At 37.8% G+C, this 22,787-nt stretch overlaps 1 protein-coding gene across 1 annotated transcript; it reads left to right on the top strand.

Moving 5' to 3' along the window:
• Positions 1-8,377: 8,377 nt before the first annotated feature.
• Positions 8,378-22,751, top strand: LOC127645310 (cAMP-dependent protein kinase catalytic subunit beta). The gene is made up of 10 exons (XM_052128883.1): positions 8,378-8,689; positions 13,690-13,751; positions 15,984-16,112; positions 16,377-16,475; positions 16,589-16,671; positions 18,263-18,389; positions 18,530-18,625; positions 18,911-19,033; positions 19,141-19,305; positions 21,104-22,751. The coding sequence occupies exons 1-10, from the start codon at positions 8,644-8,646 to the stop codon at positions 21,227-21,229; spliced, it is 1,056 nt and encodes a 351-aa protein (XP_051984843.1). The 5' UTR covers positions 8,378-8,643; the 3' UTR covers positions 21,230-22,751.
• Positions 22,752-22,787: the final 36 nt, after the last annotated feature.

The raw sequence follows: 22,787 nt of genomic DNA on the forward strand, positions 1-22,787 counted from the left end.
AATAAATACGATGAAAATACAATTTAACTATGCATATTATTTCTATCGGGAAGACACGCGTAGGCTTGAGTGAAGTTTAAGATGCTATTTATTTCATCAATGTAAAACAGAAAGTAACGTCTCTCTCTTTGGCGTAGGCCCCGTCTGGCGGTCCGAGGGAGTTGTACCCAGAACCGTCATGTCCTGCCGAAGATAGGAGGTAGGGGCAAGGAGCCTACCCCCGTGCGGGACAGGGCTCAACTGGTGGTGGTGGGGTGGTGGAGGTTGCGGTGTTAGCACACTGAAACAGCAATGTGATAGATTGTGAGTAGACTTATAAAGCAATGGCTTACATGCGATTGGCTAGGAGTTACCCATTTATTACCCAGCTAATGATGTGATGATGTACAGCTGCTAGTCTTCCCGCTAGAACTACGCTGCGCTTCTATTACTTAAATTGCAATGAATTACATTTTGAAAAAGGTGAGGGGGGAAAAAAAAGTTAATTTACACTTGTGTATTTCTTTCATACCGAATATGGATTAAAGGTGCTGTAAGCGATTTTTTTTGTCATGGAAAAGTATGCAAAAAATGTCCCTACTCCCTTTAAGATAATGAAATAAGAGTCCTGAGATATCTCACAGGTCTCTGGGACAGCTGTAGACTTTCTAAACAGCAAACAAAAATGTGTCCACAAACTGCTTTTCACCTGTCAATCATTTTGCTTGTTCTCATAGTGTTGTATTTGAAGCGGATCATTGAGGCTATGAGTCATAATATTTGTCAGTTGAGGTAGCTATTGTGCCACTGTTGAATTTGACAGCTACAGGAACAAACAATGCTGCTCTTTTGCTCGGTTTTGGTTTAAATATTATCTATGGTTTTGGGATGAGGGGGCATGGCTATTCATGAGCTCAGTCATGAGAAAGCTTTAAAATGCTAAAAAAGCACTTCTCTTCAGTCGTGTTTCTCTTTTATGGTTAAATACACTCCTATTCAGTTTACTTTTGTGTAAACAATCCCTCAACTTATTATTATGACTTAATATTCATAATACAATATAATATATATTCATGAGATGCATTTATGGAGTGTATAAATAGTGATTTTTATGTAACAAAACATGATGTTTAGAAAAAATGGTTCTTCTATGGCAGTCTGAAGAGCCCTTTTTGGTTTTAAGTGTGTTGTATTTGCCTTAGTTTGTTGCATTATTAAAGCACCACTGCTTTGGTTGTCCTTTGTTTAATCTGTGGGGATGTTTACTTGTGTTACTCATGGGGGAAAAGACTTAGTTAGTTCAGTCACAGTTTAGATAACTTACTTTAGTCCTGCAAACTTCTCGAAACCCCTTGAAAGATTGAGCGCAATTATTCACACCAGCCAACAAGAGCTCCTTTTATTAGGCTTCAAATTCTTGAGGCAAATTATTCAATCATGACTAAAGCAGTTCTTCTAAATTAGTAAAATGTCTGTGCTTAAATTATCTGGTCTGTTTTACAGTTTGCATAGAATTTTGACAGCCCTACTTATTACTGTTAGATAAAGTCTTTATATTAATTTATAATTCATTATATTAATAAATTATTGTTGCCGCTTCTTCAAATGGGTGCAGAATGGGCTTATTTTGACTGCTGCAAAAGGCAATAGAGATTAATTTGTGAAACTGATAGTGAATAGTGAGTTTGCATTGTGATAAAATCTCAAATAAACGACATTATAAAATGACAAATGTGCTTGAAATAAATATAAATAGAGACATCCTTGGCCAATGTTTGTAATATTTCTTTCAAAACATCTTAAATTGTTTAACTCCATTAATATTCAGTACACATGTATATCATTATTCCCTCTATGTATAAACATGTTTGGACTGCAAAATAAAACAATTTAAATATATATAAACAGATTTTTGAATGGGGTTCTTTACTGTTGTACACTAATCAAGAATTTATGTATTTTGAATGATACAGTCTACTAAAAATGTTTTAAACTATTTAGAAATCATTCTAAGGAGATAATTTGCTCATTTCTGAAGTATTGCAAGTCACTTGCAAGTAAATTTTACAAAAAGGCCAAAAAGATTATAAATAAACACATTTCTCATGAAATTCATCAGTCTGTAGTTTTTAGAGAGATGGCTATTCCATGCACAACAATTTTGATTGTAGAAATCAATCTGGATCTCACCAGGACAAAGAGAAAGGTGGACGGCCGTGCCAAACTCAGTGTCTTTTTATTCCTATTTTTATTTCTTGCTTTTAACCCTTGTGTTGTGTTTGTTTTGTGCTAACACGTTTTGTGTTCCTGGCCCACTAAAAATTTTATAAATCTCTCATACTGCATATAGTATTATAAGATATTGTATTAGATAATTTTATCAACTTCTTTTTCAGTAATTATTGTAGATTTTTTTACTACTTTTTGGAAGAATTTTTTTTTAATATATATTTTTATTGTTAGAAGGATTAATTGATCTAAACTTATAATGGGCCAGTGGGGGCTTTTCCTGCGGATAAATAATAATAATAATAATAACATAATAAATGAATAACCACTACCTTGATCTGAACAAAATATGTGTCATTTTAATGCCTAGAATCTGGACTTTACAATGCATATAGCTGATGCTACCAATTCTTAAATAATGCTTTTGTATTTTCGGACAAATACGGACTGTTTCATTCTCATCGTCCCCATCGTCTAATTAGTTATCACAACAATTATATTCAGAGTTGGTAAAACCATAAAAAAGAGGAGATAGCAATGTGTTATATATCGTTACAACGGGTTTAAATTATTAGAATGCAATGAGCAAATTTGTTTCACTCATAAGTCAAACTGCAGTGAGTATTACTGTTTGAAATTCCCAATGACACACATATATATAATAAACAGGAGTGTCTGTTGTCACGTTTTTACATATTACTTCCTGAAACATTCATATAACAGACAATGTCATATTCTAACTTACAGCAGACTATCCCGATTCAAATGAGCCCAAAAACAAGCAAATCTTTACAGCAAAATCCTCATTGTTAAATTTATCCCAGCTAGCGGAAGAGTGTGCATTTTATGTGCATTGCTGTACCTGTTTACAGCTGTACAATACTGTTTCTGATTCGACTACTGAATGTGGCCAGCAGTGCCTATAGATACTGTCTATTTTACTGAGCCATTTCACGTCAGTCTGAGTCAAGTGCGCATCGCATTACAGATCATCTTTATTCAAATGCTGAACTTATCTCAGTACATGATTGTAAGAGAACAGAAAATATCTCAAACTAAGAAATCTTCACTGTCATTTTAGTTACTGTATGTTCCTTCTCAATGATGACACTGGAAAGTTCTCCAAACACAGCACATCCCGAACCAATAGTTCCCTTTTACAGCTTATATTTAAATGCCTTTTCAATTAGTTACATACAAATAATATAGCCTACTACTGGATTGATAACAGTTACTTATGTTTCAAGTGCTTAACTACATCGTTTTTTTATTCTAAATGTGTATTAAATGAAAATCAGAGTTTATAATCAGTCTGTTCAGTTCATTGTTTGTCCAGCTGTAGTCGCCAGTAAAAGACAGTAAAAGAGTGTCTGGATGGTACGAACATATTTACCCCAAGTTCATTTGGGTCTCACTCACTGGTGTTAAAACTAACACTGAAACGGTGTTGAATCTAAACTTTGTAGTGTTGAATGTTAGTGTTGAAATGGGCAAACAACAGAGGTGGCTCCTGACACCCAAGGAGGGCAGGAAGGGGAGGCAAGGCTAAGATGGTGCCAGAGAACAAAGAGTTCAGAGCAAATCAAGCTGATGACAAGAGGACCCAGGAGACCAGATCAGGCAGATGCCCATGGGACCAAGGAAACCAGGACAGACGACAAGGGGACCAAGGAAGCCAGGGTAGATCACGCAGTCGACCATGGGACCAAGGAGACCAGCGCAGATCAGGCAGACAACCATAGGACCAAGGAAACCTGGGTAGATCATGCAGATGGCCAGGAGACCAAAGAAGCCAGAGCAGATCAGAAGGACGGTCAGGAGACCAGAGCAGATGGCCAGGATATCCAGTAGACCAGAGCAGAATAGGCAGATGGCCATGAGACCAGGGAGTCACCCCAGGGTAGGGACTGGATCAGGAGGCCTGGTTGATGGCCACAGAGTGAAACAGGGTCAGGAGGCCTGGGAGGTGACCACAGACTAGAGACTAGAGCCATGGAAGTCGGAGCCGTAGGAGACTCGAAGAGTGGATCCATGGAAGGTGGAGCCATGGCAGGCTTGAGGGGCAAAGCCGTGGAAGGCAGAACCGTGGCTGGCTCGAGACTAAGAGTCCATGATGATTGGGAAATGACCTCAATGGTCGCGAACTTGAGCAGCGTCTCGGGAGCGACCTCTGTGGTCGTGAACATGGGCAGAGATTGGAAACGACCTCCGAGGTCATGTGCGTTGGCAGAGACTCAACTTTTCTCCTCCTCCTCCTCCTATGGGTGGCCGAAGTAGGCTGGCAACGCAGGCTCTAGGATGGGCGAGCCACACCAGTGGCGTGGAGCAGACTTGGGCGTGGCTGTGACGTAGCGTGGAGCAGATTCTGGCTTGAACTGGGGAGAAACATTAACAATTGACAAAGGTGAACAGAAAACAAGGCATTACATACATGAGGGATAATTAGGTAAATGAAGCACAGGTGAAAACAATAGGGAATTAGGGCAGGGAATCATGGGAATTGTAGTTCGGGGGAAAGAGCTGACAATGGCAAACACAGGGCAAACAACAGAGAATCGTAACAGTTAAATTGCCAAAGCAGATAATTAAATAAACAAGGTACCCTCATCTAATAAACAAGGTACTCTCTAAATGATGACTGATCTTTCATAATGACGCCTGTTGTTAACAAGCAGAATCTACTGAAGGATACAGGAACAACAAGAACAGGAATAAAAGACAACAAACCAGCAGACACGACAATTGAATCTGTCTGACTGAGATGTACATCAATTGGAAATAAAATAAGCTCTTGGACAACAAATTAAATGTCTCAACATCTCACAGGAGAATGCCTGAAAATGCTCAAAATACAACATTGCCATGTTCTATTATTATAAGTAACTTTGGTATTTTTTTTCATGTGTGTAAAAGGTTGGGAGATAATAAAGCTTTAGCTTCATTTAGTGTTGCTGATTTTGTTATTTATAAAAAAAATTATTTAGTCACCATTACGGTGATTAGTGTTATCTTTGGTTATTCACTTGAACCTTATTCTGTTATAATAATTTTTTTTCAACCAGTGCAATAGTATTTCATCAAAACAAGTGTAATTGCATTGTGGTGGGAGATAATTAAATTAGCTGAATTCAGGTTATTCTCATAGTGAAAAGTATCTGATAGAAGTGTAATGCACTGATTGTGTTGGATAAATGTTATTTTATATGAACTCAAAGCTACATTAATCATGTCATTGTATGCTGTTAATATGAAAGTTACTTCAGCAGTTATTTGTCAAGTTAAGCAGTCAGTGAAGGATGCAACAACCTTTTGGGATTAACAACTTTTGCATAGTTACACACACAGACAATAACACTCAGCGTACAAAACTCAACAACGGTGAATATCAACAAACTAATTTTTAGATTCATGTTGCAATGCATGCTGGGTGCCATTGTTGAGTTGTGTACTATGGGAACACCCATAATGCAGTGCGGCATGAATCTGAAATTGAGTTTGTTGATTGTCACCATTGATGAATTTTGATGTACATTTACACATTTACATTTAGCAGACGCTTTTATCCAAAGCGACTTACAGTGCACTTATTACAGGGACAATCCCCCCGGTGCAACCTGTGCTTTAGCCACTACACCACCACCAAATTATACTTTCAGGACAGTTTGGGCATTTGAGCAGTTACAAGATTATATTTCCATAACAATGAATTTATTTTTATGAGTTCACATTTAGTAATGATACCTTAGATGAAATTACACTTAGATATACCATTTAGGTGGATCCTCTCAATCACAGTTTTGTTCTTTTGAACAACACTGCACTACTCAGAAGACGATCATATTAATCAAGATTCAATTGTCTAACCAAAAAGAACAATCACCATAATGGTGACAACAAAATAACATCAGCAACACATCTATTAATGTTCAGTAAAAAATATTTGCACGCATATGAAAAAAAATCCTCACACAATATATTGAGAGATTGTTGCCACATATGTGCTCATCTAAAGGATTAGGATGCGCCTGAACATATATTTCTGTATTTTGTAGTCCAATCCATTCGTTTCCAACGGCCAGTCATTTTTGACAGGGAACACAATGTTAAGTGAGAAAAAATACAAATGTAAAGAAAATGGTCCAAAAATTCTCAAATACTAAATGGGAACAAATTCAAGGAATTGTATTCCGTTTGGATTAAGTGATATATACATACACACAGTGCTTCTGGAAGTTATTCACAGCGCTTCACTTTTTCCACATTTTGTTATGTTACAGCCTTATTCCAAAATTTATTAAATTCATCATTTTCCTCAATTCTTCAAACAATACCCCATAATGACAATGTGAAAAGTTTGTTTGAAATTTTTGCAAATTTATTACAAATAAAAAAAAAAAAAAACACATAAGAAATTCACAGCCTTTGCTCAATACTTTGTTAAAGCACCTTTGGCACCAATTACAGCCTCAAGTCTTTTTGTGTATGATGCTACAAGCTTGGCACACCTATTTTTGGGCAGTTTCTCCCATTCTTCTTTGCAGGACCTCTCAAGCTCCATCAGGTTGCATGGTGCACAGCCATTTTCAGATTTCTCCAGAGATGTTCAATCGGGTTCAAGTCTGGGCTCTTGCTGGGCCACTCAAGGACATTCACAGAGTTGTCCCACAGCCACTCTTTTGATATCCTGGCTGTGTGCTTAGGGTCGTTGTCCTGTTGGAAGTTGAACCTTCACCCCAGTCTGAGGTCCAGAGCGCTCTGGAGCAGGTTTTCATCAAGGATATCTCTGTACATTGCTGCATTCATCTTTCCCTCGATCCTGACTAGTCTCCCAGTTCCTGCCGCTGAAAAACATCCCCACAGCATGATGCTGCCACCACCATGCTTCACTCTAGGGAAGGTATTGGCCAGGTGATGAGCAGTGCCTGGTTTCCTCCAGACATGATGCTTGCCATTCAGGCCAATCTTTGTTTCATCAGACCAGAGAATTTTGTTTCTCATGGTCAGAGAGTCCTTCAGATGCCTTTTGGCAAACTCCAGGCGGGCTGTCATGTGCCGTTTACTGAGGAGTTGCTTCCGTCTGGCCACTCTACCATACAGGCCTGATTGGTGGAGTGCTGCAGAGATGGTTGTTCTTCTGGAAGGTTCTCCTCTCTCCACAGAGAAATGCTGGAGCTCTGTGAGAGTGACCATCGGGTTCTTGGTCACCTCCCTGACTAAGGCCCTTTTCCCCCGATCGCTCAGTTTGGCCGGGCGGCCAGCTCTAGGAAGAGTCCTGGTGGTTCCAAACTTCTTCCATTTACACATGATGGAGGCCACTGTGCTCATTGGGACCTTCAATGCTGCAGAAATGTTTCTGTACCCTTCCCCAGATCTGTGCCTCGATACAATCCTGTCTCGGCAGTCTACAGACAATTCCTTGGACTTCATTGCTTGGTTTGTGCTCTGACATGCACTGTAAACTGTGGGACCTTATATAGACAGGTGTGTGCCTTTCCAAATCATGTCCAATCAACTGAATTTACCACAGGTGGACTCCAATCAAGTTGTAGAAACATCTCAAGGATGATCAGTGGAAACAGGATGCACCTGAGCTCAATTTTGAGTGTCATGGCAAAGACTGTGAATATTTATGTACATGTGATTATTTCATTTTTTATTTTTAATACAGTTGCAAATATTTCAAACAAACTTCTTTCACTTTGTCATTATATATTGTTTGAAGAATTGAGGAAAATAATGAATTTAATCCATTTTGGAATAAGGCTGTAACATAACAAAATGTGGAAAAAGTGAAGCGCTGTGAATACTTTCTGGATGCACTGTGTATATATATATATATATATATATATATATTTTTTTTTTTTTTTGTAAGAATAAAAAGGACGCCTGGGTCAAAATGACTGGAACACATGAATTACCACTGTGTATGAAAAGGATTCCTTGGTGAGCAAGAGCATTAAAATGTTTTAGCATATAATATTTTTCCCATTTGATTTTCTGACATAAACAAAAATAAAAACACATTTTTGAAGAAAACAAAACACAACAAAAACAAATCTATTTGCTGCTCTGTAATCTTTTCCTGTGCTCAATTGATGGAGTCTAATCTCTCCTCAAGTCCAGCAGGTGGCGGGATGAGCGCAATCTTCATGCCTACCCGCCAGTAGAAGAAGAGTGTCCGGCTCAGCGAGTGAAGAACGCGGCAAGAAAGTCAAGAGACTCCGCGATCACTGGCGGAGACCAGCGCTGCCAACTGCGGCAAGGACGGGGAACTATCGCGCGACACGTTTCTCTGTTTGTAGACCATCGTTTGTGTAAAGTGTTTATCCATAAGACACGGGCCGAGGTGTCGAGTGCAGGGATCCTATCTCCTCCAAGGACTTACTGTCGTCGAGTCCGCACTCACGGCCGAGAAGCGTCCGGGTCTCCCGCACGATGGGCAACGCAGCGACCGCCAAGAAAGGCAATGAACAGGAGAGCGGTACGAGCTGGCGACTATGCATACTGTTATAAAGTGGTGCATTACTTAACAAAGCTCAGGTCTTGATAGTGTTAATACGTTACGGCTAATGTTAGTTGGCTAGCTTGCTAGTGAGTTTGTATCATGCAAATGTGAAACAGATCTGGAGGGTTGGCGCTTTCAAACTACAATGGCATGGAAATGAGTGTTTATGTTGTGTTGATCAAAACTAGCACAGGGTTTTTATGTGTAAATTACACTACAGCAGTTGCTTGTCATCTAGAAACCCGTAAGTGAGTAAAACTAGCTTCACTGTAGGCCTAAACAAGCAGTGTCAGTTATTTATACATGAAGGGAAGCGATTGAATGCATTCTGCTATAATAAGAAAAACCAGTGTCATGCAAAAGCATTTTGTTTTCATAACTACTGCTTGAGGTGTGTATTAAAGCCCAAAGGTTGGAGGTTAATAGGCCATGTGCTCATGTACAGGAGGCCCAGACAGATAGACGAGCTGCTCCGCCTGTATCGGGAGAAACACTCGCGATCTCTTATCGTTCACACATGTTTTCTTCATTTACGTCGCTTTAGTCGCCATTAGGTAGTGCGGTTGAAATTATCCGTTGATCTGGTTGAGCATAAACTGTCAGATCGGGCCTGTTGACATCAGTCTGTCTCTAGTTAATAACACAAAGCTACTTAATTAATTAAACGCTTGTTATAGCCGCTCGAACAACTACTGACTAAGACGGCTTAATTTATCAATTCGTTTTACGATTGAAAAGTATATACATGTGAGAGGATTTGTTAGCCTTGAGTTTATTTGTATACTTCCATGCAGAGTTATACCGATGTAAATGTTATATTTAATATTAAATATAACATTTTATGCAGAATTTCATGCTTTAGTATGTTCTGTTTGTCATAAATAATAAAAGTGATATTTTATTAGGCTTGTACAGCGTTTAGAAATCTGTCATACTTTTTAACACCTCAGATAAGTCGTTCTTCGCAGATAACTTGTAAAAGGCGGGAAATTGTTTGTGAAGTTGACTCCTGAGGTGTCATTTCAGGCGGTGTGTATGTTGAGATGAACATATTTAAAGGACTATTAAAGGAATAGTTCACACATATTATTTAATAATTTGTCATTTATTAACTCTCATTTGCTGTCACATCTTTGGCTGTCAGGGTTTTGGTGCGGTGCAACTCTGTATACAATCGAAAATTATGTCAAAGTATGCCCCATTTGACTGCGCGTATACACAGGCGGTTGGCGCATGCGCTCTGCAACTGTTGTTGTACTTATAATTTACCAGCGATTACATCTTTTAGCGTTTCTTAGTGACAACAGCGGCTCAAATGTGAGTATTCCCACCTTGTGGATCCACTAATTCGTGCAAAAATTTGCCGAGGGTCAGTTAATTTCTTTACTTAATTGATTTTGCTTTACACAAAAACACAAAAGGCATTTCTAAATAAAAAAAAAAAAAAGCTAATTAATCACAAAGAAGTAATCACAAAATCTTATTTAAATATTCACCGGCTCCATTTGCAAGTATTTGTCAACAACACCAGGTGGAAAATTACTACTAGAGAATATTAAAAAATAAGCCTAATAAATTCCCTTCTGTTCCCTAAATAATGCTGCCAAATGTGTGTTCTTATCGAAATTGTGTTTGTATTGCATTTGGTAATACAGTTAATGCTGTCTAAATAAAATAAAATTGAAAGAACAAATGTTTAGGTTCAAGGTGATTTTTATTTATTTATGATTTAATCCCTTTCTTCTTTGTTTCTTTAATACAAATATATATATTACTGAACCTGCAGAGTTGCGTTCACAATGGATGTCAACTGCATGGAAATAAAGTAACTAAACTTACAGCACTGCCTGAGATGATCGGAGATCATTTACAGCATTCTCATAGATGACATTATTTTTGCAAACAGTTTTCAGATGAATGAAACCGAGAAAAAATGAGTGAAAACTCTACATGCGCTTGTTCCATGAGACAAACTAGCACTGCACACCTCTGAACAAACAGCCAATCAGACACGAGGATTTATGGCTTTTCTTTTGTCTGTTCTTTAATTATAATAAAGTGTGTTTCTTCAAGCATGTATCTTTGTTACTAACAGCAATTCTTGTCATGTGTCACTCTGAGACACCTTACAAGTCGCCAGCCTGTTGCAGGTAGATGATCAAAATTATCCGTGCATGAAATACTTGCATTTGAATGAGGAGTTCGCAAACTGGATTCAGCCTTGTCGCATTTTGCAGATGGTGGGTGCTATTTTCACACCCTGGGATTCTGTTTAATATGTTTGGAGACTTCCCATATCCATGGTTTTGCCAGTTTCCAATATTGTCAATTATCGTATGTCAGAGAGTGTCGCAATAAGCATCAGGGTCTTTGTAAGACATCGTCGATGTCCGATAACATCATCCTACTGCCCAGCCCGGCTAGTCCCAGGTTAGAGGTGCTGATATCATTAACTCCTTTGAGTTATGACAGCCAACAATAGCACAAGTTGAGCCTGAAATTTATTTTTACTCCAAAAATATGTAAGTGCCTGTTGTTCTGTCTGGATCACTCATTTTGGTAGTTATCACATCTCAAGACCAGAAACGGCAAACAGGCAATTGGAATCATCATGGCGCCGCCCAGTGGTTGCTAGGAAAACTGGTTACTTTGGTCAGACGCGAATGCTGGGTGTATGCATACAGGACATGTGACACATTCTGTCATCAGCAGAGAGCTCGAGCACCGAACGTGTACGTGCCGATTTTTCTAACTGCACATACGCTTTAAGGCTTGGGTATACTTTCTTTTTGTGTTTTCTGGATGGGATTGTACCTGATCGACCACGGTGACTTTCTCAGTATACTCTTATGACCGCAAGAGAATACAATGGTTTCGAAACTTATGATGCACACAGATCAGGACTGCCCACGTGTTGACAAAATCTGGGCCACGCGCAGACAGTCTGCCGAACTGTGCTGATGACTACATTTGCGCCACGCATACTATGTTTGTACGTTTTGCTGATCGGAATGCGCAAAGTAGACTTTGGCCTTAACGCGCAGCATGTGCTGGAATTATTTGCAATAATTTGTAGTAGGTCCATTTAAAAAAAAAAAAAAGATCAGCACACATCATCAGATTCCATGTTATTGTACACCTTTACTGGTATTCTTACCGACTTGTCACACATGCGCATAGGTTGTGCTCATACTGGTTTACATTCCAGTCTTTGTCTAACCAGTTATTCTGAGGAGGTGTCCTTTTCAAAATGGCCTATTCCAGGCCTGCACATACTTGTGGAAGGAGAACATACCATAAAAGGATGTGACCGTGAGAAGAATCCTCCTGCAGACATCCACTGTTGTAAAAAATCTTCAGTCCAGTCAGAGCTACAGAAACTGGCTGTTAGAAATTAAGTATACGTAAGCTACATGGCAATACAATGCCCAAAATAGTTTTTAAGCCTAGTTAAATTTAACATTTGTCATGTACAGATGACTCTGTGTTGTGGCTAATATATCCATGAATATCTATGTTGTCTAGTTATCATGCATAAACTTCTAAAACATATTTAAAAGTCATCTTGGTACGTTGTCTTTACTCTGCATAAATTGTCGACTCTTTCTATCCACATCTGCTTCATGTCTAGTTGCTGTTTTTCATTTGTTAGACTTGTATTTTTTGTCATGTCTTGCACAGCTTAACTGATATTACTGTTTGACAGAAAACTTTCTTTTATCTCTCTCTCTCTGTCTCTCTCTTTCTGTGTCTCTTTGTCTGTCTGTCTGTCTCTCAATCATCCCATCCATATGGGTGAATGTTCCTGAAAATCCTTGGTGATCTATAGAGACTTTTGGTATGATCATAATTAAATTAGGTGACCGCAGTGACGGAAAACAGTCGTAAAAACTCTCTTGGCCTCTGCAAGATGCAGTCAATTCTAAATGATTAGCTGTCTTTTTCCTCATTGTTTTTCTGTCACTGCAGTCAACTGAAGTCTGCTTTGGTGTTTTTTCCTCTTTAAATGGAATTGTCTTGAGTTTAAAGGGATAGTTCAACCACAAATGAAAATGTTCTTATGATTTACTCACCCCCCTGCAGATGTGTATGAATTTCTTTCTCCTGCAGAACACAAATGAAGATTTTTGGAAGAATATTTCAGCTCTGTAGGTCGATACAATGCAAGTGAATGGGTGCCAAAATGATGAAGCTCCAAAATCCACATACAGTGAGCATGAAAGTAATCCATAAGACTCCAGTGGTTAAATCCATATCTTCAGACATGATATTATAGGTGTGGGTTAGAAACAGATCAATATTTAGGCCTAAGTAATTCTTTAGCATTAATTCTCCTCCCCAGTAGGGGGTGATGTGCACAAAGAATGTGAATCACCAAAAACAGGAGGTGAAAGTGAAGGGAAAAACATTTAAATATTGATCTTTTTCTCACCCACACCTATCATATCACTTCAGAAGATATTGATTTAACCACTGGAATCATCTGGAGTATGTTTTCACTTTGGAGCTTTAAAATTTTGGCACCCATTCATTTGCACTGTATGGACCTACATAGCTGAGATGCAAAAAAATCTTGATTTGTGTTCAGCAGATGAAAGAAAGTCATACACATCTGGGATAACATGAGGGTGAGTAAATGATGAGAGAATTGTAATTTTTGGGTGAACTATTCCTTTAATAATGTTAATATCGTGCTCCTCCTGTGTTTGTTAATTACAAAAGAGATGCATGCATCACAAGAACACCTTTTCACCACTGACGTCCATGTCAACCCTTGTGAGATTGCCTGATTTTGCTGACTAGAATAAAGAAATAACCTTCATTTAATTCAGTCTGATTAGTTATTTTGACTTGATACGCAGCGTCGTTTAATGCTTGATAGCATTCACATACATTAAAAGACCTGTAATGTTAGTGCCTCAGATTAAACCATCTGTTTTCAAGCTTACAACTTTGTTTCCTCTCTTTCCATGCAGTCAAAGAGTTTCTAGCCAAAGCCAAAGAAGATTTCTTGAGAAAATGGGAATCTCCACCACAGGTGAGCACAACATGAAACAGCTTACGTAAACCATTTTACTGCTGTAAATGTGAAACAGATTTTTTTACCAGATAAAAAAAAAAAAAAAAAAGTGTAGGGCCGGACAAAATTTTATCCAGCAGAAATGTATTGGATGCGTTCGACTAGTCAAGTAATGTCATTATTATCGGCGGCCATCTTGGAAAAGATCCCGGGCAGCTGTTTTCTGTTTCTCTTATCTACTTAAATGGCAAAAGACCAAAATCTCCAAAGCTTTTGGTCAAGATTGCAATCAAAGGGCGTATTTCAAATCAACAGTAAAGTCTGGCACCAATGGTATCATTGTACTTTAGCTCAGATCACCCTAAAAAAAAAAAATTGTTCATGCTGATCCATATAATGCATATGCGTTCTCAAGGTGTCCACTGCATTTTGTTCCATTCTGTTGCACTCAGTCTAGCTGGTATTGAACACAAGAATGTCTATGTGAGCAATGCATGTAAACGTCCCCTAAGAAATGGGTTTGATCGGAGTGAGGTGAACCCAAAACCAACCTAATTATTTCAGGCTACCATAAGTCTGACGAGTTGATAAACCTATCTACTAGGTGAGTGAAAAGTGAGTGTTACATACCAGTTGGTGGGAGGGATTGAAAAGGGAGATTGGTGACATAAGCTGAAAAGGAAATTTATTTCGAAGGTAGATTGTTTTGATTTCTTGTTATACTTCCAAGGCAATAAAAGCTCTAACCACTCTAATATCCTTTAAAATGCACAAAACATAAATGGGATAATATATTAAGTTTTCTAGTGTTTTTTGTGATTGTCAGGAACTGATGAAAATGCTGCTGCTGTCTTGATGTTTCTCCATCTGTCCTGGGTTTTCAGATCTGCTGTTTGTTAGTAGCATATTTAAGACACTGTATGACTGCTCTGTTCGAGTGTGTAGTAAGAATAGTGTATGTAGGGATGGGTGATTTAAGCAGAAATTTTCACTCACCTAGCATTTTATTAGGAACTCTATGGTTTTTTCTTTTTTATCCCCTTTTTCTCCCAATTTGGAATGCCCAATTCCCACTACATGGTAGGTCCTCGTGGTGGTGCGGTTACTCGCCTCAATCCGGGTGACAAGTCTCAGTTGCCTCCACTTCTGAGACAGTTAATCCACGCAATTTATCACGTGGCTCGTTGTGCATGACACCGCGGAGACTCAAAGCAATCCATGCACAACTTATGATATGCCCCATTAAGATTGAGAATCACTCATCGTGACCATGAGGAGGTTACCCCATGTGACTCTACCTTCCCTAGCAACCGGGCCAATTTGGTTGCTTGGGAGACTCGGCACGCCCTGGATTCAAACTCATGACTCAAGGATTGGTAGTCAGCGTCAATACTCTATGAGCTACCCTGGCCCCCTGTTGCAGTATTCTTGAAATATACAAACTTTTATGAAAAGTGATTCACATTTAAGTCTATCAAAGTAAAGTTGGACTCCCAAATCATGTCCATTTTTATTAATAAACATCAGTTTGTAATCGCCTCTAAATAACAGTAGAGGATGGTGGAAACAACAACATTGGGTGTGCGTGTCAAGAGCGTGTGTGTGTGATGAGGTCAAGAGCAATTGTATAACTCGAGTCTGAAGGACTATAAAAAAAAGTGTCTAAACTCCTGAAGAGAAATAGTCTGGTGTCCCATTGCAATCGTAGCATGCATGCTCCAACCACCTGTGTGTGTGTGTGCGCACCGTAAATGGAAGTTTACTTTGGACTTCTGTTTGACTTTTGTTCGACTGTTTGAAGATGCTAGCATTCGCATCCAAGCCGAAGTATACTTTGGGCTTTATAGAGGAGGGTCTGTTCCACCCCACAGAAGTTGCTGCTCCTCGTTTTCTCTTGTATTGTTAAGTGATTGGAAGCAGAGGTTGAATTGGCCAGAATGTTTTGTTATTTATCACTAAAACATTTATCATTTCAAAATGCTGTCCATCATTTTAACAGGTTGAAAATAATATAAAATATACACAAGAAAGCAAAACATTTAGGAGGCAAGAACTATCACATCAGGTTGCATTTGAAAATTCTTTACGAGGCCTCACTGCATAATTTTGCACAACTACGATTTAACCGTATTTCGCCCATCTCTGTGCATGAATTGATACTTTTTTCTGTTACGTTTGCAATATTGTAATGATGGAATATCTGAATTGTTGCCTGAGAACTTTTCTTCTAATGTTTGTTGTATCTTGTAGAGCACAACTGGCCTAGATGACTTTGACAGACTGAAGACGCTGGGCACGGGATCGTTCGGGAGAGTCATGTTGGTAAAACACAAGGCTACAGATCAATTCTATGCCATGAAAATTCTGGACAAGCAAAAGGTGTGTGGAGTAGTGAGCTATAACTTGTGTAACCTTCCGTTTCTTGAAATGTTATTTCCATGATTATTGCTTCTTTTTTTTAATAAACAAGGGATGAGACTAAATAAATGTTTGTGGTAATCAACATTGTCACAAATGCTGTTAATTGAGCTTAATTTGTTTCGAACCCAGAACATTCTTTTGAGACAAAATTAGCATCGTCACTGTTTTTTCTCTGATCATATGTCAGCTCAAGAATTGGCTTTTTATTTTTTTTATTTAAAGGTGGTGAAGTTGAAACAAGTGGAGCACACGCTAAATGAAAAGAGAATATTGCAAGCAGTATCCTTCCCGTTCCTTGTCAGATTGGAATATGCTTTCAAGGTATCCTACAGTCATTCGCTCTGTGTGTCTCTCAAAGTTAATTCTAATTTACATATGTTGATATATGTTATTATATAAATTATATAATTGCATATAATAATTTATTCTCATAGGACAACTCCAATTTATATATGGTGATGGAGTATGTACCAGGAGGAGAGATGTTCTCACATCTTAGAAGAATTGGAAGGTTCAGGTGAGTGTGAAGATGCGTTCAAGTTGTCAGAGCGATTCATTCATTTCTCCTGACTCAGTGTGAAACTGCATTAACGTCAGTTTGTCAACGGAACCGAAAGTCATGCAGATCATACGATTCCGGCATTTTCTTCAGAACCGGTTCTTGGTTCCCAACCCAATTCCTGACACACTTAAATTTGAAGTAATTGGGTAAATGTATCAGATCATTGAAATTTGAAGTTGTACCTTGAAAACATTTAATGAAAATTTCAAGAAAGCTGAATACCGTAAGGGGCCTGGGTAGCTCGGCGAGTATTGATGCTGACTACCACACCTGGAGTCACGAGTTCAAATCCAGGGTGTGCTGAGTCACTCCAGCCAGGTCTCCTAAGCAACCAAATTGGCCCTGTTGCTAGGGAGGGTAGATTCACATGGGGTAACCTCCTCGTGGTCCTGATTAGTGGTTGTGTGTGGATTGCGGCGAGTAGCATGAGCCTCCCCATGCTGTGAGTCTCCGCGGTGTCATGCATAACGAGTCACACGATAAGATGCGTGGATTGATGGTTTCAAATGCAGAGGCAACTGGGACTTGTCCTACGCCACCTGGATTGAGGCGAGTAACCGCGCCACCACCAGGACATACTGAAGTAGTGGGAATTGGGCATTCCAACATTGGGAGAAAAGGGAATTTAAAAAAAGAAAGCTGAAAACGTGTACAGAACGTCGAAAAACAAAACAGAATTTTTTATTATTTTTTGCTGGACTCTCCTTATTAACAATATACAAGAGAATGTACATTTCCACTTTTCTGTACTGAAGTTGTTTACCAAACAGAGAACTTGACAGATTTAAAAATCTTTGAATGTTTAGCTAGAGTGATGACTTGCCAGGCCTTTAATCCAATGAAAGTAGAAAATGTTTTGTCGGTTGCCTCAATCTCTTTTAGATGGTGAGCACTCATTCATACTTGCGCTGTTTACATCCTGTTTTGTATGACTATTTGATCTTCATGTTGCTGAAATATGCTTGAAATGTGTTATATGTAAATCTCATAATACATTTTTTTTTGGTGCAATTACACTAAATGTATTCCACCTTTTAAATGGTGGTGGTTCACTTTCTCATCACAAGTACAAGCATTAATGTGTGTTGGATGAGTAAACATGAATGATCATATTCAAATATATAAATAAGAATGTTGTTGATCTTCGAAAATGCAATTAATATCTCCTTTAAATGAAAAACTTATCAACATGAAGATAGCACATCATGACTCTGCCGGTGAATACCTCATGCAAAGCAGGTAACCACAAACAATAAAATTATTCCTCGCAGAAAAACAGTGCGGAAACACCACTTGTGTAAAATGTTCTTCCGCAAGTTAAATTTCAGGTTTCAACCACAGATGTCGCTAGAGAGCCCAAAGTTCTGTAGTGCAGCTATAATAGTCTCTAAACCCATAACTAGATAATAAGCCTTTTTGCCATTTTTACCCCATGCCCTTATTAATTTCTGACACTTTTTTGATTTTACATAGTATGGTAAAGTTGTTCTGTGGATTATGTCTCTTGCTTTGAGTCTAACTCTGTCTTAATTTCTTGGGCACACAGTGAACCGCATGCACGGTTTTATGCAGCGCAGATCGTCCTGACCTTTGAGTACCTCCACTCACTAGACCTCATCTACAGAGACCTGAAGCCAGAGAACCTGCTTATTGACCAGCAAGGATACATACAGGTAACCTGAAGGATTATATGAGCAGATAAACACAATACTATAGTATTATATAATATATTAGCATCCCAATGCTGTTATACTAGATATCATCTTTATGGGTTAAAAATTTAAAATGCACTAAACTGTTATGTCCCTCGCAGGTAACAGACTTTGGGTTTGCAAAAAGAGTAAAAGGCAGAACCTGGACATTATGTGGAACTCCAGAGTATCTGGCCCCAGAGATCATCCTCAGCAAGGTCAGAACTATTCTCTTGCGTTGAATCTAATGCTACATTCCCACTATAGGCCAGTGTGACCAATTCACATTTTTCACATGATCACGTATCTGATTTATTTCCATATAACACACTGGTCCAGATTGGAATTGAAAAATATCAGGTTTAATGTGATTTTTACTGTTCACACTGTCATCCAAAAAATAGACCTGTGAGGGGAAAAAGAATTTGGGCCACATTCAGATGCAGTTTGATCACAGCTGATTTACAATTGGTGCAAATTACTTATTTATTGTCTTAATTCAGGGATACAACAAGGCCGTGGACTGGTGGGCTCTTGGTGTCCTCATATATGAAATGGCAGCTGGATATCCCCCATTTTTTGCAGACCAGCCCATTCAGATCTATGAGAAAATAGTGTCCGGAAAGGTACGGGCAAATTGTGTTGGGTTTACTGTACTTACACAATTGTTTAATTTAATTCATTTGCATACACAAACACCCAATCAAAATGCCAACTTGACCATGTTTTATAGGTACGATTTCCATCACACTTCAGCTCTGATTTGAAAGATCTACTGAGGAATCTGCTTCAGGTGGATCTGACCAAGCGGTATGGCAACCTCAGGAACGGTGTCAATGATATCAAAAACCACAAATGGTTTGCCACAACTGATTGGATAGCCATCTATGAGAGAAAGGTAAGAGATTGTCTTCAGTTATTGAGCTTATCTGTTAGATCCCATCATGTTTTGTTTTTTCCAAAACTTCTGTTCCCAGACTAAGTGAGATATCTATGCAAACAGAATCTTAGGTGCACTGATCCAAAAAGTAGGCAGCAAAATTATGATTGCATTGTGACGAACTTTGCGGAAAAATAGAATCCATGATGGCGGATGGTGTAGAGCACAATGTTGATTTTATATATATTTGTATTCCATTTCAGTTAGTGCTTCAACAACTGATCAGTAATTAAATTAATCAACAATAAATGTAACTGATTTTCCGGGTAAATGTTTTTGAAAATTAACATTTATTTTGATAATCGATTAGTCTTTGATCATTTCTTCGATTGATTGGATAAAAAGCCAATTCAATTTTTTTATTTTATTTTATGCATACATTGAATACAGAAAAGGTTTGAATATATACAGGAGTGAAAAATGCATTCGCATGATGAAATGTGTTTGAAAACGACCAAAGTTGTCCAGCACACGAGCACTTTAAACACTTCAAATTTTTGGACACCCTTGAAAAGGATTTTAACAAAATTAGTCCAAATTTAGTTTTACAATGTTTAGTAAAAATTCATCTTAAACATCTTTAGTTTTACTTTTATTAGTTTAACCTGTTTTTCGCCATGAAAATAGCTATCGAAGCTGGCATGGCGCTAAGAAACAAGCAAACAAAGTTTTTAGTCCCACTCCATCACCGCTGGATCATTTTACTCTTTAAAGACCAGTACTGTTTAAGTTTTACAAATAAAGGAACTGTTTTGCATATGTCCTGAAAGTAATGCAAATAATACATTTAACCTTAACTTTTCATGATTCGGGCTGTGTTCAAAGTTTTGTGAGTAGAATTGTGAATTCGGTACCTTAAATCAAACCAAATAGTTAAGCCCTTTATCATTTCTGTTTTTTGAAAATCACACTTTTTTTATTTTTTATTATTCGATTAAATTACTAATCGGATGAATCCATTATCAAAATAATCGTTAGTTGCAGCCCTTTTAATGTCTTTATTCTGAACAGTAACTGTATAAAGTCCCTTATATTTATAGAATAAAGCCACTCTGCAAGTGACGTCACTGACAGTTTCTCTGTGAATGCTGTCCATTTCCAACTAATCGACAATGAAATTTGCTATTTCGTGTATTATTTTTCAAAATTTGTTGATTTTCATTATCGATTATTTCGATTAACTGTTACAGAACAAAATAAAATAATTGTATTAAAAAGGATAAAAATGTGCATTTTTAAGCTGATTAATCTAAGAAATTATCAACTAATCGTGTTTTAATATAATTGCTAGTTGCTGCACTACATTTAAAAAGCATTGATAAAACGTTTTATAAATATTAAAAATAGTTGAGTTCTTTGTGCACTTTGCATGATGAGTGCTACTTGTATGTCTGGCTGAGTTGTTGTCAATAAAGAGATAACGTATGAATTCCACTTAGGTTTGGAAGATGCCTTTTGAAGGTAGCTGCCTATGTAGTCAGTAGACAGTGAGCTCACAAGGTTTAGGAACAGAGCCAAAATATTATATATATATATATTTATAATGGGACTGTTGTTTTAATGCATTCACTTGATTAATGAATCAGCATGTCATGTAATTCAATTGAAAAATGGAATCGATTGACTCTACTTGGTCATAAATATTTGTTTATTTATATCATATGGACCTGAATAACATTTAACTGGTTAGCGAGAATGAATATTGAAGAAGCTGGGTAGACTTGCTGAAACACCATTCTCTCCTATCTCTCATCAGGTGGAAGCACCATTCATACCAAAGTGCAGAGGCCCCGGGGACACAAGCAACTTCGACGACTATGAAGAGGAAGAAATTCGCGTGTCTGTTACAGAAAAATGCGCAAAAGAATTCTCAGAGTTTTAGTTTTTCAGAGTTATGGACACTAGAGCTAGGCATATGCATATATACGTATATATTTAATTGTCAATATATGTATATATGTGTGTGTGTGTGTGTGTGTGTGTGTATCACACAACACATCAAATAAGGGTATCTTTGCACTCTGATGACATGGGATGAGCAGAGAGCACATCATTCTTCAAAGTTCTTGTGTACTTCCTTCATTCCATTCGGCTTTAGAGACGTCACCAGGGTTCTCATGCTCCACTATGCCAAATCCCAACCATAATATACTGACACATCACATACTCATTCAGCTCACTATTTCTTATACATTTGTTTTGTTTAATCTAACAACATCTGAAAACCGTTCTTGATGTGGTGTTCCCCATTTGAAAAGTTAATTCTGTTTTCGTGAAAAAGGATTTTAGTGTGGCATTCAAAATATGGACTTGAAAGTACTGCAAAGGCCAATTGAGCATTGTTACATGTTATGACAGTATGACGATTTTGTTTCTTGGCAGCATCACACAGTGTTGTGATTCGAAAGGTAGGTGTTGCCTTTTAGCTGTCGCCATTTTTGCGTGTTATGCATCCACATTTGTTCACGTTAGTCGTGTTTGTTTTCTTTTTACCTCAGACCAATATACTGACAACTTTTTGGGATTTGTTTGTTTGGAAGTTCTCGTTACTTGTACAAATCTGTAGATTTGATTTTATTTCAACCATCCCGTGTGTTGAAAGCATGACCAAAACCAGTGTGTTGTGGATGGCAGAGGAGGTCTTAACTCTTAGAAAACCCAGTAAGAGCCCACAAAATGATTGAGTTATAAGTGTTACCGTGATTTTTTTTTTATGAACATAAACTAACAAATGTTACAAATGCACGATATATATGTCAATTTTACCACTTTTGTGCATTTTTATTTATTTTTCACAAGATTTATTCTCAAATCTAAACAACTACCTTAAAGGGATAATTTACCTGCCCTCATTAGGTGGTAAATGTTACATTTAAATTAAAAAGTTACATTTTGGGTAAACTAGCCTTTTAAAGATCTTGCTTGAATTGTTGAAACTGTGCAGTTTATTTAAAATGACGAAAAACTGGCCAGAATTGCTGTAGGATGAATTTGATTATTGTCACAGTAAGGCACTTATCAGTTACGTGTGACAACGTTCACTTTTTTTGGTCACCGTTTTTCATTTTAAAGTTGACGCTGTTTTGCAAAGTTCTCTCTTAAATGAAAATTGTAAAACTGACAAAATTCCATGTTCTCTCCATTGTTGCTGTTGAACTTCTGTCATCGTTTCTTTTATTCGTATGACCGAATGTAGAATTGAAACTTTGTATGCGTATTGTTTGAAGTTTGAGGTACATTCTCACAGACATATACTAAGAAATTGAAAATGTTAAAGAGATGAAAAAAAAGAGAGGTTAATAAGCCTATGCTCCTTTGTATCACATATAATCCAGTTATTGTTCCGCTCATAAGGCATATATGCATTATTTCTTATAAATGTTTTTATTTATACACATTAGAGAGATGCTAATAAATTTTATTTTTAAAATTTGTTGTCT

This window comes from Xyrauchen texanus, chromosome 6 (genome assembly GCF_025860055.1).
Source record: "Xyrauchen texanus isolate HMW12.3.18 chromosome 6, RBS_HiC_50CHRs, whole genome shotgun sequence".
Classification (NCBI taxonomy): Eukaryota; Metazoa; Chordata; class Actinopteri; order Cypriniformes; family Catostomidae; genus Xyrauchen; species Xyrauchen texanus.

Bases quoted from the DNA above. Each gene is read 5' to 3' on its own strand.
- LOC127645310 (XM_052128883.1), top strand. From the start codon at position 8,644: ATGGGCAACGCAGCGACCGCCAAGAAAGGCAATGAACAGGAGAGCG. The intron at 16,476-16,588 runs GTATCCTACAGT...TTATTCTCATAG, and splicing joins GATTGGAATATGCTTTCAAG to GACAACTCCAATTTATATAT. The intron at 18,390-18,529 runs GTAACCTGAAGG...TGTCCCTCGCAG, and splicing joins ACCAGCAAGGATACATACAG to GTAACAGACTTTGGGTTTGC.